This window comes from Schistocerca gregaria, chromosome 2, assembly GCF_023897955.1.
Source record: "Schistocerca gregaria isolate iqSchGreg1 chromosome 2, iqSchGreg1.2, whole genome shotgun sequence".
NCBI classification, from domain to species: domain Eukaryota; kingdom Metazoa; phylum Arthropoda; class Insecta; order Orthoptera; family Acrididae; genus Schistocerca; species Schistocerca gregaria.
In genome coordinates this window covers 317,923,934-317,939,292 of record NC_064921.1, presented here as the reverse complement: position 1 = coordinate 317,939,292, position 15,359 = coordinate 317,923,934, and the positions used below count along the sequence as shown (strand labels likewise).

Sequence of the window (15,359 nt, the reverse complement as noted above, 5' to 3'; positions counted from 1 at the left end):
GAGGCTTATTCCAATGAAGCTGCCGCGCATCTCCATTATTCGTGATTAATTTTGTGCAGTCGTTTCACTCCAAATCGCTCCTTAGGCATATTTCTGCATATTTTATGGAAGTAACATGAACAGCTAGACTGCAGTAATTGGTGATTTCTTTGTCACAACCGGTTTCACTGCATTAAAACAGCATCCTCAAGTTAACTCCAAAAGAAGGAAAGGATCCGACGTATATTACCAAAACACTGTACAAATCCTTTGAAAAAGATTTTAACTTTTTAAAATTTGTTCTAGAACTTTAAGAAAAATTTCTTATTTTTATGGATCATATTTAACGTAATCAAACAGGCAGAAAAAAACAATATTAAAACGTACTTACAACAATGTCACATTGGCGCACCAATATGCCCCCAACGTTCGTAGTGAAAAATCAAACTCTTGAAGAAATGAAGTTGTCAAAATAAACAAACAGGGCATTGGGGCGAGTAGTGCGGTGGCGCCCTACGAGAAAAGTAACATTTATAAGTACAATGACTGAAAACCTCACACCATGACGAATAAATGTCAAGACCTTAGGGCTGATTGAGGAACAATCCGCTAATCGTATCCACGTAGAATCATGGAAGAGAGGACACTACTTTAAAACCGCAACGTACTGACATAGTTATTGACACATTAAAAATTATTTGTCAGCCAGACTGCTCCCACCGATGATCTGCAAATTTGTATCATGTATTAATTGGTCTTGTTATTGACACGTTAAAATTTTTTTGTCAGCCAAATTGCTCCCACTGATGATCTGAAAATTTGTATCATATAATAATTGGTCTTGTTGTCTATGTATTAAAATACGTTACATTAGTTTATGTTAAGAGTCAGTTACCACTCTCTGCACCAAGCGACGGTCCTCTGCAGGTTTGCCTTCATTTCACTACAGTATTCTAGCCTCCCGACTCCTCTGTATACAACAGCACCATCTGCAAAAAGCCTCACGGGACTCCCTCCGCTATCTAATACAAAAAAGACTTCTCCCCTTTCAAAAACACAAGTGTTCTATTTGCAAGAAACTTTTCAGTCCAGTCACACAGTTGGTCTGGTATTCCATACGCTCTTATTTTGTTCACTAGACGGCCGTGAGAAACTGTTTCGAATGCCATACGGAAGGGCAGGCAGCTACCTGGGCGCCGGTGTCTGCTACTTTGCGTGTGTCGTGGACGAACAGAGCGAGCTGGGTTTCATACGATCGTTGATTTCAGAAACCGCCTTGGTTCCTACAAATGATATTTTCGATCCCCAGAAATGTCATAATATGGTAGCGTAAAATTTTGCAACAGACCGACGTCAGAGATATACATTTACGGCGTAGTGCGTCTGTTCGTCATCCCGTCTTGAAAGTGGGAATGACCTGCGCTTGTTTCTTAATACGGTACACGTCTGCTAGAAAAGGGGCAAGTTCTGTGTAGAATCGCACTGATATCCCGACAAGTCACGTGGCCTTTCCTCTGTGAGCGATTTCAGTTGCTTTACTGTCCTTCGTCACTTTTTCGATGTCTGTCATTTTGTCGTTTTCGTGCGACGGGTGTTTCTTAACATGCAGTATTAAAATTCCTTGTGGTTAGTTTCTCTAGAAAGCACCCTGTGTAGCGACAATACCGTAGGAAGTTATTCCTCAAACAAAAGTTGCAGTGCGTCTTTCTTTCGCGAGACGTTATAAGCATCCATGTAATCTTGGCAAAGCACTGGCAAAAAGCAATCCTCGCCTGCAAGTGCGAAAGATGACGGGCCGACCGAGCAGACCGGATGTTTCTACTTGTTACCAGTCTCGTCCCCCCCCCTCCCCCTCAGCCTCCCCCCCACCCACCCAGTTTTCCTGGCCTTGCCTTCCCTTTGATCCACCACACCTCATTGGCTCCCATTTGGCCCTGATGCCTTGGGCAGCCGCCCTCGCTTCAGTGTACTGAGATTTGCCGACGTGCCAGTAGTCTGCATCTTGCACTATGTTTGGCAGGTCGTGGGTGATGGACCCGACGCTCGGAGACGACGAGGCCCCGAAGGACCCGGGCGCGCGCCAGCAGACACACCAGAGCTACACCGAGAAGGACTTCGAAGGTAAGTAACTCCCACTCCGACGCATTATCACTTACGGCACGTGTAGAGTGTATGATACAAACCCAGACCCACTGTATCTGCATCGCGGATCTTTAATGAATGGAGTACAAAACAGAAGGTACTGACAAAGGGCTCTGTTAACGGTACACCTTCTTTTCAGTATACGGTTCAAGCCTAGAGTTGCGTTGTACCAAAACTGCAGTTAGGTAGCTTCGGTAAAGACATAAATGACGTAGTAAATGGATTACCGGTAGTACTGGTAGCATTGGCAGGTAAGCAAACTTGGAGTTCACGGCTTCTCATTGTTTTTCATTTATTTGCTTGTTTGTTTTACACACAATTAGAACAGCACATTGTTCAGTGATAGCCTATTGTGAATTCCATGTTCTTACGAAATATAAATAGCATTTTATAAGTAATAAAAAATAGTTTATCGCACGACTTCGGCGCTTTTACATAGCAAAAGCAATTCCTTTTCATGCAAGTACGGTTTACATGCACAAACACAAAAAGTTACAAAATTTTTGTCATTTTTTACTTAACAGAACGTTCTTCTACATGATCAGAGCCAAGAGCTTCCTGTTACTACTGACACATCCAAAGTTTTTTATGAATAACTTAAATGTGTTTTATATATGCTCAACGAAGGATTGAAGCGGTTTTTTTTATTTTCCATCGGTAATTTCAATTTTGCTGTAGATACCCCTTATTTATAAGTAAAAGACAGATGAATAACTATGTAGGAAAACAATTTTCGGTAGGCTCTGCGGTCCTTTATATATCCACACTCACTTTCTGGATGAGTCCCTGCTTCCACTTTCCAGGATAATTTAGTAAGACACTGATCACATAGGCAAATAAAGCGATCGAAATGAGGTAATGGTTCATAGATATGCTACGTGCCTAACGTACAGGTAATGCACTTACAATCTAAATTGAGAAAGATTACTAGGAAAACGACCGTAGGCTACACTTACTTGTGATAGTCTACGGTAGCCTATGGCAGTTTACAAGAGTAAGGTCGAACTCAGCCAACATAGTTTCAATGTTGTTCAGATATATCTTCTGCCATTTTGCAATAAGGGACCAATAGTATCCAGTGTCTTGTCAGAGTAATTGCACTTCTTCTGATTTCCTATTATCTTTGTATCTGTGTTTCATTCCAAAGATTTACACAACATCGCAAACGTCGACGATGTTCGTGGCGTGTATTTTGTAGGAACAAACTCGCTCCGTTCACTCACCGCACTTGTTGCTGAATACGATTAACGTAACTTTTTGTCATCAAGTCTCCATTCAGTGCTTCTCAGTCTTGCTTCGTGTTTGTTTTTCAAGCAGTGTTAGTTCTACGTTAACAGTGGTACACATCAGTATGGTGTTTGAATTTGTTGACTGCAACCGAAAAGCAACACAGCAACGCTACACTGAGGGGTTCCCAGAGCGACGGCAGTATCACAGTACTTCCGCATTTGAGAGTAATTTGTGTTGCACATATTGGTGATTACATGTTACTGGTTTTTACACTTCTGTGGACGTGTTCTCACAGAAAACTAATTGGAGGAACAAATATCGAAATTACATGGTTACTGCGTAACAAGCCACTAGAGACTACGGATCCCCTATCATTGCCAAAACACATTTAGTTTACGTAAATAATATAGCAAATAAGGTAATAGTTTCCATTAACTTTCGGTTACAGAAAAACATTCCCCTCACCTGCGAGAAAATACAGGGTGATAGTTTCATCATCTAAGTCCAACATTTAAATTTATTAGTGATTAAACACAGAAAGCTTACGTGGAAGTATTACTTTTTGCATTGTGTGAAGACATTCAATAAAACTCTCTTTACTGTTAGAGTATTTTCTCTCGCAGTAACGAAAAAGTCACTTTTTTTTTAACCATTGCCTTTCGTGTATACTGAAAGGTGGCAGAAGCCCCCCCTCATATTTCTATCTTACTCTAAGTAATTCGATTTTCCCCTGTAATTGCATGCAGTGAAAAGTTGCTATTCCTTCACACGCAGACTTTCCACGCAGCGTCTCTCGGCACCCGGGTGGTCCGGTGACAGGCGAGTTCCGCTGAGCTTGAAAGGGTTAAGCTGACATTGTCATAAGAGTGGGAGCGACTCGCCCAGATGGGCCGGAGGGGGCGGCTGGGCTAGAAATTCCGATACTTCCTAGAACCTTAGTGAAAACCGTATCTGGCCGGCTACCAGCGAGGCGTGGGAATGACTTGTGTTCCCAGGCAGTCTTGGCGGGAAAATTCCCGCCTTTTCTGCAAAATCGGAACTGTGATTGGCTTGCTCAGGGCATAGCTCCGTGACGTAGCAAAATCGGCGCAGAAATTGGTGCCAAGAATCTCCATTGGTGGAATGGTAGTGCTTCGGCAATAGAGTGGAATTTTCCGCCGGTTTTCGAGTTGCTGATTGGAACGCTTAACCACAGCCACTGTCGTGGGGGCGGGAATGTTCTGTGTTCGGCTTGTACAGGTGCTCTTGAGAGAGTCGGCTCTCGCCTTTCGGTCTAAGTAGATTACAAGACTGAGAGCTCTCACTGCTCCGGACAGCCTGCCTTCCGTTGGCTGTCTAATATACATTTATTTAATTGTAACTGTATGACGAAGTTGCTGAAGTTTCGACTTCAACGTAACTTTCCGAGTACAGTTGGCAATTGAGTGTTCTGCGTACAAGCGGCCTATGTTCTCTGTCTTGAGCAGTTTTGGCTAAAGTTGACTGTATCGGTGTTACTGTGTGACTTCGCTTGTTAAAATCAATCACTGTACCGTCAGTGACTGTGTGGCGAGCCTTCTTCGTCTCCCTCAGAGACGCATTTGTATTGCTAGGAAGTCTTTAGTCTGGAACAACCAGACCAGGATAATTTGTTTCGGGCTATGCGCGCGTAATTGTCATCACCACGACGGGACGTCGAAGCAACCAGCCATAGCCTCCGGTACGCCAGATCGTGTTCTTGAAGTTAAGAAGACAGCTTGGTAATGTATGTCCGCAGCACCGGCAAAGCAGGCAATTTTGCTAGGTGATAATCAGAGCTCAGCAGAGCGCGCCTGTTTGTCTTTTCTAACTTTGTTCTGTCTTGGGTGTTCATTGTCTGAGTTCTCACTACTGTAGCAGCAATTAATGTTGTGTTGGCTGTGTGTTTCTCTTAAGATTTGAGTTGCAAGGAATTGGCTCCACACACCACTTCGTCATAAATGTCACAATCTAGTTTAGGGACAACTTCACCTTCACAGCATTAATTTGAGTATCCAATTTGAGACAGTTTGATGTATTGTAAATGTTTCATGTGTTTTGTTTATCATTTTGAGTTTAGTCATAATAAATCATATTGTTATTTTGGACAGAACTTTCATTCTGTTAATCGGTAGAGCAACCCAATTATTTCTCACTACGTTAATGAAAAATTCCTTTATTTAACTTATTTATCAAATTAAATTATTGCAGGTGCCAAACTCTTTTCTACTCCACTTGCAGGGTCAATTACAGTCAGTTCGCGTTTCTTTTTAATCCATGTGCAACAGCAATAGCAGTCGAACTTAGAATAGGGGTGGCTTAGAGCATCATTTACTTACGTAGATTCTAGAAGAATTTAGTGTCAAATACACTGCTAGCCCCGGCACCTCGCAAATACAACCATATCGACAGTGGAAACACGATAAGACAGTATGCTGTAACAATTCAGAATATTCGTTAGCGTCAAGCCGTACCCTCGTACAAAGCTAGATAAGCTCATACTTGTCATATGACGCCACACAGACAGTTTTCGTGTCAGTTGTGACAATACGAAAATAGTGACAACACAAGACCCAGTCCCCGAGCGGAGAAAATCTCCTATCAGCCCGAGAGTCGAACCTGAGCCCCTTCGGTTAACGATTTGCTTGTTGAACCCGCAGCTACAGTGGCGAACTCGCTGTGCTTTGCTCTGCTTTGCTTTACTTTACTTTACTTTACTTTACTTTACTTTACTGTCGCTTATAGTATCGAATTTTGTGGCAATTGTTTGAATACCCGCAGAGCAGTGTTAGCCGAGACGAAAGGTCAGAACAGTCTGCTATGTCATTAAGAGGAGGCAGTTGCTCAAACGTCTCGTAATTCTAGCTGCGCATCCCTACACACACACTTTGCTACGGCATTTGTAGCCAATAGTACAAACTCACTCAAAAGGAAGTGTTTGATTAATTCAGTAAATACTCCACGGAAAAACGATTTGCACTTGTAAAACACTTCCTCATGAACTCTCCGGAAAGGACTGCGCTTAGAAGCAAGTTCTAAATTCAGAAAAATTACTAATGCTTGGAAAGTTTTTTGACATAAACCTTGCTACGTTCTTTTTATTTAATTAAACTTTACGGTTACGTTGAAAGAATGTTTGAACTGTGGTTCAAAAATGGCTCTGAGCACTATGCGACTTAACTTCTGAGGTCATCAGTCGCCTAGAACTTAGAACTAATTAAACCTAACTAACCTAAGGCATCACACACATCCATGCCCGAGGCAGGATTCGAACTTGCGACCGGAGCGGTCGCTCGGCTCCAGACTGTAGCGCCTAGAACCGCACGGCCACAACGGCCGGCTCTGAACTGTGGAATGGATATAAAACTGAAGTTATTGTGTAGCCTATTGCAACTGCAAGTGGTGTGCTTACTCTGACTTATTGTCAGAAATAACTTTACACGAACTGATTGGGCAATGTAACTTCCAATACGAATAAAGAAATACACTCACTGCAAAATACATACATCCCCTTAGGCACTGAATCATCTGGCCCTGTTCAAAGCTGATAACTTCAGTCCTTCTGCATATAACAAATAAATTAAATTGTCGTACCTCTAAAGCAACAACAGAGTATCGCGATATATTCTGGTCTCTTGTGAACAACAAAAATATACTAGCTAGAGGCTCATCAGTGTGAAATGCTGGCCGTAATACTTGAAATGCACATGAAATTCTTTGGCTGATAAGAGAACATTTAAGAAAATCCAACTTCTTTAAAAAATGTATGACCTTGACAGGGAGGCGGTACTGCTTATGGTGAATTACTAACACTGTGTTTATATTTTATCAAAATTATATTGCAAGTTAGGTTTGCCTTTTAAAAACATTTGACAATTGAAGTTACATTACTCACAATTGATTCATATACAATGAGATTTAAACAGCAAGTATAGATCTCTTAACAAATCTTAAAAACGTTACAAAAGTGAAATATCTAACTAACCTTTTTATCAAAATGGTTTACGTACATTCTGGGGTTACTCAACAACTACAAATTATCAGCCAGCTCATCTATACTAACGCTCTGGCAAAAATAAAAATCATAATTACCTAACGTCTTTACCTCGCTTGCATGAAGACTTCTGCTTCCAAGTTGAACAATTACATTAATCGAGCACTTAGTTGCTTCATACTGCGCACCACAAAAACTTCCCACTCCATCGTCTTTCCCTCTTAGGCACCTACCAACAACTGTGCGCCAAACGCTCTCTTACTCCAACACTAAAACAACCGCAGACCACAACCAGTGTCTCTGGATGTGCTGTCTTACACAGTCAATTATATAAAGCCTATCAAAGAACATACATCGTTTATAAAATTATATTCGGGTGCCACATACGCATAGTAGATTGAAAAGTAGGGGCGAAACACTGCAGCCCAATCCTCGATAGAATACATGTGAGACCAGCTACGATGTCAGCTGCGTTGCAGGAACTGTATCCAGCATGTCAAGGACTAGTTACAGTAATTGCAGATCATCTACATCTACATGATTACTCTGCTTTTCGCAATGAAGTTCCTGGTAGAGGGTTCAATGAACCACCTTCAAGCAATCTCTTTACCGTTCCACTCTCGAATGGCGCGCGGGAAAAACGAGCACTTAAATGTTTCTGTGCGAGCCTTGATTTCTCTTATTTTATCGTGATGATCATTTCTCCCTATGTGAGTGGGTGCCAACAGAATTTTTGGTAATGGGAGGAGAAAACTGGCGATTGAAATTTCATGAGAAGATCCCATCGCAACGAAAAAGTCTTTGTTTGAATGAGTGCCATTCCAATTCACGTATCATGCCTGTGGCACTATCTCCTCTATTTCGTGTTAATACAAATCGAGCTGCCCTTCTTTGTACTTTTTTGATGTCATCCGTCATTCCCACGTGATGAGGATCCCACACCGCACAGCAATACTCCAGAATAGTTCGGACAAGCGCGGTGTAAGCAGTCTCTCTAGTGGACATGTTGCACCTTCTAAGCGTTCTGCCAATGAATCGCAGTCTGTGGTTTGCTCTACCCACAACATTATCTATGTAATCGTTCCAATTTAGGTTATTTGTAATTTTAATCCCTAAATATTTAGTTGAAATTTCAGCCTTAAGATTTGTGTCACTTATCGCGTAATCGAAATTTAGCGGATTTCTTTTAGTACTCATATGAATAACTTCACAGTTTTCTTTATTCATGGTCAATTGCCACTTTTCGCACCATACAGATACCTTATGAAAATCATTTTTCAATTCGTTTAGGTCACATGATGACTTTACAACACGGTAAATAACAGCATCATCAGCAAACAATCTAATAGGGCTACTCAGATTGTCTCCTACCTCGTTAATATAGATCAGGAACAATAGACGGCCTATAACACGTCCTTGAGGAACGCCAGATATTACTTCTGTTTTACTCGATGACTTTCCATCTATTACGACGAACTACGACCAACTTTCCTCAGTGTGGAGACAATGGCTGTATGACACGCTTCCCAACCGACTCCGTGTATATATCCAGACCTGAGGGGGAGCAATGTCGCTCTCATAAGTGGGCTTACACTGCCAAGTTATTTTTAAATTTGACTTGATGGTGTGATAACTGTAGTAATACCAACGCCTTCTGTAACAGTGAAGTTTCGTTTCCTACTCCCCTTCTTAGAGCGCTTCACATTATTATTATTATTATTATTATTATTTTCGGCCGCGGTGGTCTCGCGGTCCGGAACCGTGCGACTGCTACGGTCGCAGGTTCGAATCCTGCCTCGGGCATGGATGTGTGTGATGTCCTTAGGTTAGTTAGTTTTAAGTAGTTCTAAGTCCTAGGGGACTAATGACCACAGCAGTTGAGTCCCATAGTGCTCAGAGCCATTTGAGCCATTTTCTTTTCTTTTTTTTTTTTTTTTTACTGAATTTCGACCTGTTGCGTAAGTATTGTAGCACCTATTATTACAGTTATTCTGCTCAACATATGACTGCAGTTTCCTGCACTTTTATGTTAATGTATTTCCGCGGTAATGTCAACGTGAAAATAACGTTTATAACTGAAAATTAGATACAACCTAAAGTTACATAATTATAATTAAATGGAATATTTGCTTTGTTGCACGTGTTTCTGACATTTTAGAAACATTATTTGGTATTATTACATGAAATTACTATGATCCCAATGCGCGAGGTACGTGAAATGGTATACAGATGTTCCCAAAGCTGGCATTTAGTTTCAGCCCTCCCCGTCCATCCCCAAGTGGCAGACATCCATCCTCTAATCTTGGTATCAGTGCATGTCACTGCGTTGCTTTATTGCTCTTTGAGGCGATCAGACGGTGATGTGTACGTCTGGCACAGAGCCAAGAAAGTCCATCCACACCTTCTACGCTTTCAGCTCTCCACTTCATTGCCACTTTGCACCAGGCTACGTCGCGGTGCGTCCATGGCTCAAACATGAGAGGAGATGAATCCTGAACCAGAGAATATATGTCGCACGGGGTGTACACGCAACTGGCGACACTGGCCCAAGCTTGTCGCACAATTACACAGCCGGACCATTTGCACGGCCTGGTTGCCCATGTAATAACCGACAATTTAGCTTATGGCTGAGGTTTAGCAGCAATATGCGATTTTTAATACAAGAGAAGAAGAGGCACCTCGTGTCTGTGTTGGTGTTAACCAATCAGCAGCTCAGCCGTATAATGAGTAATCTTTGCCCGTTGTTAGAATTAACAGGACTCGATGACAGTTGTTAATTGATCGCCACGTCACGGCTTCGTCACACTCGTGATGTGTGTGTGTGTGTGTGTGTGTGTGTGTGTGTGTGTGTGTGAGGGATGGGGCTTTTGGCTGCCGAACGCCGTTCGTGCCGAATATCCATAAATAATTTATTTTGTAATTTCTTCGTTGATTGACGTATTGAAAATCAATTCTAATTTATCACATGGACACTTCAGTTTAATAACCGGTGTACAGGCTGCTCTTCGGTGACAGGAAAAGTGGTCTCGTCGGCGCTTTTCATGGTGGATGTTGATAGATCTCCCATGAAATACAGAGGTGAATGTTAACCTATTGACTGAATCCAGCTCAATGAAACCACTCCCGCGTACACATCCGAGGTCACTAAAGAACTCCTGTGTGGTAGCGTTCGACTCAGAGGTTTTGTTGTTGTTGTTTTTTGCTGTCTTCTTCAGTTCAAAGACGGTTTGATACAGTTCTCCACGTTACTCAATCCTGTGAAAGCCTCTTTATCTCTGAAAAAGAGTTGCAACCTGCATTTTTATGAACGTGTTCACTGTACTCATCTCGTGGTCTCTCTATATATAATTTTGACTCCCCGCCCCTTCCAACACAAAATTGGTGGACTCCTTATATCAGTCAATCTGTGCCACAAATTTGTTTCGCCAGTGCTATCTGGTATTTCCTAATTTGTTACACGATCCACCCACATGATCTTCAGAATTTTTCTTTAGCACCATATTCCAAAAGCTTCCACTCTTTTCTTGTCTGAACTCATGCATCTCGTGGTCGTGCGATAGCGTTCTCGCTTCCCACGCCCGGGTTCCCGGCGGGGTCAGAGATTTTCTCTGCCTCGTGATGGCTGGGTGTCGTGTGATGTCCTTAGGTTAGTTAGGTTTAAGTAGTTCTAAGTTCTAGGGGACTGATGACCATAGATGTTAAGTCCCATAGTGCTCAGAGCCATTTTTTCATGCATAGCCAGTTCGAATCCTACTAGTGTTTGACCTGCAAGAGAAAGAGAGGTGGTTCAGTTAAGTTCGTAACTGTCAGATTTCGCTCCAGATTTCTCAGCATTGTCTCGTGGAGTGAGAGCATGTAACACCTTTGACGGTGATCCGTTCGTCGGATGCCGACGTTAAGCACGCGCGCACACACACACACACACACACACACACACACACACACACACACACAAACACACACACACAGAGAGAGAGAGAGAGAGAGAGAGAGAGAGAGAGAGAGAGAGAGAGAGCGCAGAAGGAAACACTTTCAGTCCCCCAGCCTACGTCATAAGATTACCTCAACGAAATCCCAAGACAGTTTTAATCTATTCACATGCTAAGTGCAGCTATTCTCGCCCACTAATTAGAACTTTATACCTTATGTGACCTGGCCGGCCGGAGTAGCCGAACGGTTCTAGGCGCTACAGTCTGGAACCACGCGACCGCTCCGGTCGCAAGTTCCAATCCTGCCTCTGGCAGGGATGTGTGTGATGTCCTAAGGTTAGTTAGGTTTAAGTAGTTCTAAGTTCTAGGGGACCGATGATCTCAGATGTTAAGTCCCAGAGCCATTTGAACCCCTTATGTGGCCGCAACGAAATGTAAGTTCCAGCCAGTGGGTAATAATCTTCTAGTACACCTCTTTCACCTTCTTAACCGTGGAAACAGAACGATTTTCTGCGGCTATGAAATGTAGCCAGTTGAATGTAGTAGGTAGCATATTACTTATTTAACTAAATAGGGCCAGTTCATGAAATAGGATCAGTTGTAACAGAGTCAATTTTACCTTTATAGTGACTAAAACACCGTAAGTTAGCATCGTTGCTTGCGGAAAGGGGAGACTAGCTGTCACAAGGTAGTCGCAGGGGGGTCATCGACCGCGCAGTGCTGAGGGGCTCTTCTCCCCCATCCAGAGGAGTGGCAGAGGTCGGGGAACTCGCATTTAAAGAGGACAGGATGAGGGTTCGATCATAGGAAGAGCACCAGTGTCTTTCCTAGGGAACAGCTTTAAGGGAATAATTAACTTTCTGATTGGTATATCGTCATTGTCCTCTGCATTCATTTAAATATCCACCAGAAGATGCTTCTGCTGTTTGGTAATGCAGGCTTTGTCAAGAGAGAGAAATTCTTTATTTTGTCTTCTGAAAATTCCTGCGTTAGGAAGCAGCAGTTAAAACAGAATTGTTTTGTGATGGATGCGAGGTATGTTCCTTGCTGTCCGGCAATTTTCAATCAAAGCGATGATGTGAATTGTCTGGTACAACAAATGTCAGTGTGTGACATACTAGTGCGCGTGACCTGTCTTGACGGGTAACACAAATGAACCAAGTGGGAAGTATTTACCCATATAAAACTTTCCGATACATTAAAATTGTTTATCGGCTCAGACCTTCAACCCGAACCTCTGTCTTTAGTCGGAAATATGGTCTGGGTAGGATTCGGTGGAGTGTGTTTAACCAGAAGCAAACAGCCGTTTCCCTAATGGATATAGTTTGGATTTTACAGAACCCTAGAAAACAGAAGGGAGGCACAAACAACTGTTAGCTATTGGTAGAGAGAGGAGCAAAAGGCAACTTCCATTTCACACTTATTAAAACTGTGTGTCGAACGAGGAGTCAAACCCGGAACCTTGCATGCCACCGACAACAGCCTTACCAAGTACTCTATCCAGGAACACTGATGACCCAGGGCTAAAGGGTACCGGTAGCAGCACTGCTCGCGAATTGGATCCTGGTTTAAATCCCGATCTTGCACACAGTTTTAACCTACCAAGAACATTTGATCCTAATCGTATTTACCGCAACCTCTATTTATTGCTTCTTCACACGCAACTGGTCTTTTATTGTAGCCAAGTCCCACTCAATCTTGAGGTGGGCAGTGGTCATAACGTTTTGAATGGAGAGGGAGAAGCAAACTTATTCAGTCATTTATCGACTAATTTGCCACTGTTAAGTGTGCTGCTGCCTGCTATGATTTGCGGAAAGCCTTACACCCATCACAGAGCAAAAAGGTAGCTTCTGTTCCGCTATTTTTTGCTTTTCAAAATGGCTTTCCATTAAAAACTATATTTCCGGATTTTCTAGATAGTCTTCGATCCAACTGCATTATTGTTCCGTACACATAAAGTATTAATTTCGTGGCGTTGTGGAACTATGTTGATAACTCTCTGGAAGTGCTATAACAATTGCGTGATTTCACATGTTAGTCAGGTTGCAAGACGGTTCCAGTGCAATTGACGTAAATCGTATGATGAGTTATGTTTATTAATTGCAGAATGAGTAAATATACGTGTATCTCAACCTACTCGATTTCTTCCGGAGACGAGCAGGGACCAGTCCGCGTAGCAATATATATAACGTGATAAAAATGATATCACAGGATGGGTCACTCCTGATTCAAATCCGTGTTTTGGACTGATGAACATTATTCTCGCAACGCCGGAATGTTCGATTTCGTCTTCGGCGATTTACCACTGTCGTTTGTGAAATGTTTTGTTCGTTCCAATTTTTCTCAAACTGTGCATAAACAGTAATAATACGAATAAGCGATAAACAAATATTGCCAATTTTGCTTACGCATAAAGAATGGAAATGGAAAACTTTATAAGTGACATTTCTTCACAAAGTGCGTTCTCAGTGCTGGTGTTTTCGTCACTCGGCTGCGTGTCTCTATAATTGATCCGGGTTCCAGACCTGGAGAAATTCTTTCAAACATGCGCTAGTGAGTGGCGCATGGTCTTTATTCCAAGCTATGATTCCCTCTGAAGTTTCAGAATTTAAAAGATGTGGGGAGTGAGTTTTGTTTACTATAGTTCTACTAGATAAAAACTTAATGCTATATATGAAGATGGTACCTGTTCTTTCGGACACGATGCACTCGCATTGCACAAACCCTTACTGGAATCGGTAGATTGACTGCCGTGAGTAATAAGTATGGTGAGCAGGGGCACTACAAACGTAGTGTGTGGACAGTAAGTTGGAAATGTGGGTCTCACGAGGAGCGTGCCAGAGATACGTTCCTGCAGTCCCACTGTCCTCTGTGTCGCTGATGGCTCACCCGGATAGAGCGTCTGCCATGAAGCAAGAGATCCCGGGCCGGCCGGTGTGGGCGAGCGGTTCTAGGCGCCTCAGACTAACCGCGCGACCGCTACGGTCGCAGGTTCGAATCTTGCCTCGAGCGTGGATGTGTGTGATGTCCTCAGATTCGTTCTAAGTTCTAGGGGACTGATGACCTCAGATGTTAAGGAGTCCCATAATGCTCAAAGCCAGGAGATCCTTGGTTCGAGACCCGGTCGGGAAACACATTTTCAACTTTCCCCGTTGATGTTTATCAGTGCCTCTAAGCAGCTAATGGTCTGGATTTCATTGTAATTTCATTAATGCTATATATCTGTACTTATGTTACCACAAATAAAATATGTTGCCTCATTGTTAACAGCACTTGAAACACACAGTTTGTGATATTTTGTCAAAAACTTATGTTTTTGAATCTGTGGCTCTTTAGAAAATACAAGCTGATTCTTGCTAAGAAGAAAACACTAACCAGCCACTGTTAAAATGGTATTAATTTACACAAGTAGCGATATTACCGGTTTCGAACCGACAGGCTCATCTCCAGACCGCTGTTTGGATTTGTATTTTTAGTGTTTACATTATTTGCTGAAAAAATCTAATGTAACCAATAATAAATGTAACCTGTCGGTTGGAACCTGGAAACGACGCTATTTGTGAAATTAAACAGCGTTATTAACAGTAGACGTTTGCTGTTTTTTCTTCATTCTCCTGGGAGTTGTCAGATTGGCGCTTAGAATTTACTTATTTGTGCTGTTCATATTCATGCTCTCTTTTCTTTCTTTATACAGAAGAGTTTGTGACAGGAAATTTTCTAGATGAACCGCGGACTATACAACGGGAGGAAACCTCAGCTAAAGCATCAAACGGATTATTGTTTAGCTAACAATAGTTACAACGAACCCGACTATGACCAAAAGTCTCAAATGGGTCTAAAGTGTAGTTTAAGCCCGTTTGCCAGTTGTCACAAATTCAGTCTTCCCACTGGGACACTGCAGAATTATTTCCGACCCTTCTACGGGACATGGTCGTAGGCCACCTACAGCGAATTTCGAGAAGGATGAGTTAGCGCTTCCAGTAATGGATTCCGTGCACTTAGCTTAATAATCCTCGCCCAGTGAGGGTAGGACGTCGCTTTGCTGTCGTTAGCAGCAGCTTGCCTGTGGCAGGTGTGCTCCATCGTGA

General features: G+C 42.5%; 1 protein-coding gene and 1 long non-coding RNA gene across 17 annotated transcripts in view; one reads left to right on the top strand and one right to left on the bottom strand.

The window, feature by feature from the left end:
- LOC126336946 (sodium bicarbonate cotransporter 3) overlaps nucleotides 1-15,359 on the top strand; it is a 1,595,930-nt gene that overhangs the window by 1,036,041 nt on the left and 544,530 nt on the right. For all 16 annotated transcript variants that reach the window (XM_050001142.1, XM_050001133.1, XM_050001132.1 and 13 more), the window contains one exon: nucleotides 2,000-2,100. In XM_050001142.1, the coding sequence (XP_049857099.1) occupies nucleotides 2,000-2,100 (101 nt within the window). The remainder of the gene's footprint in view (nucleotides 1-1,999; nucleotides 2,101-15,359) is intronic.
- Nucleotides 1-15,359, bottom strand: part of LOC126336952 (uncharacterized) — a 367,007-nt gene that overhangs the window by 87,126 nt on the left and 264,522 nt on the right. The gene's annotated exons all lie outside the window — the stretch shown is intronic.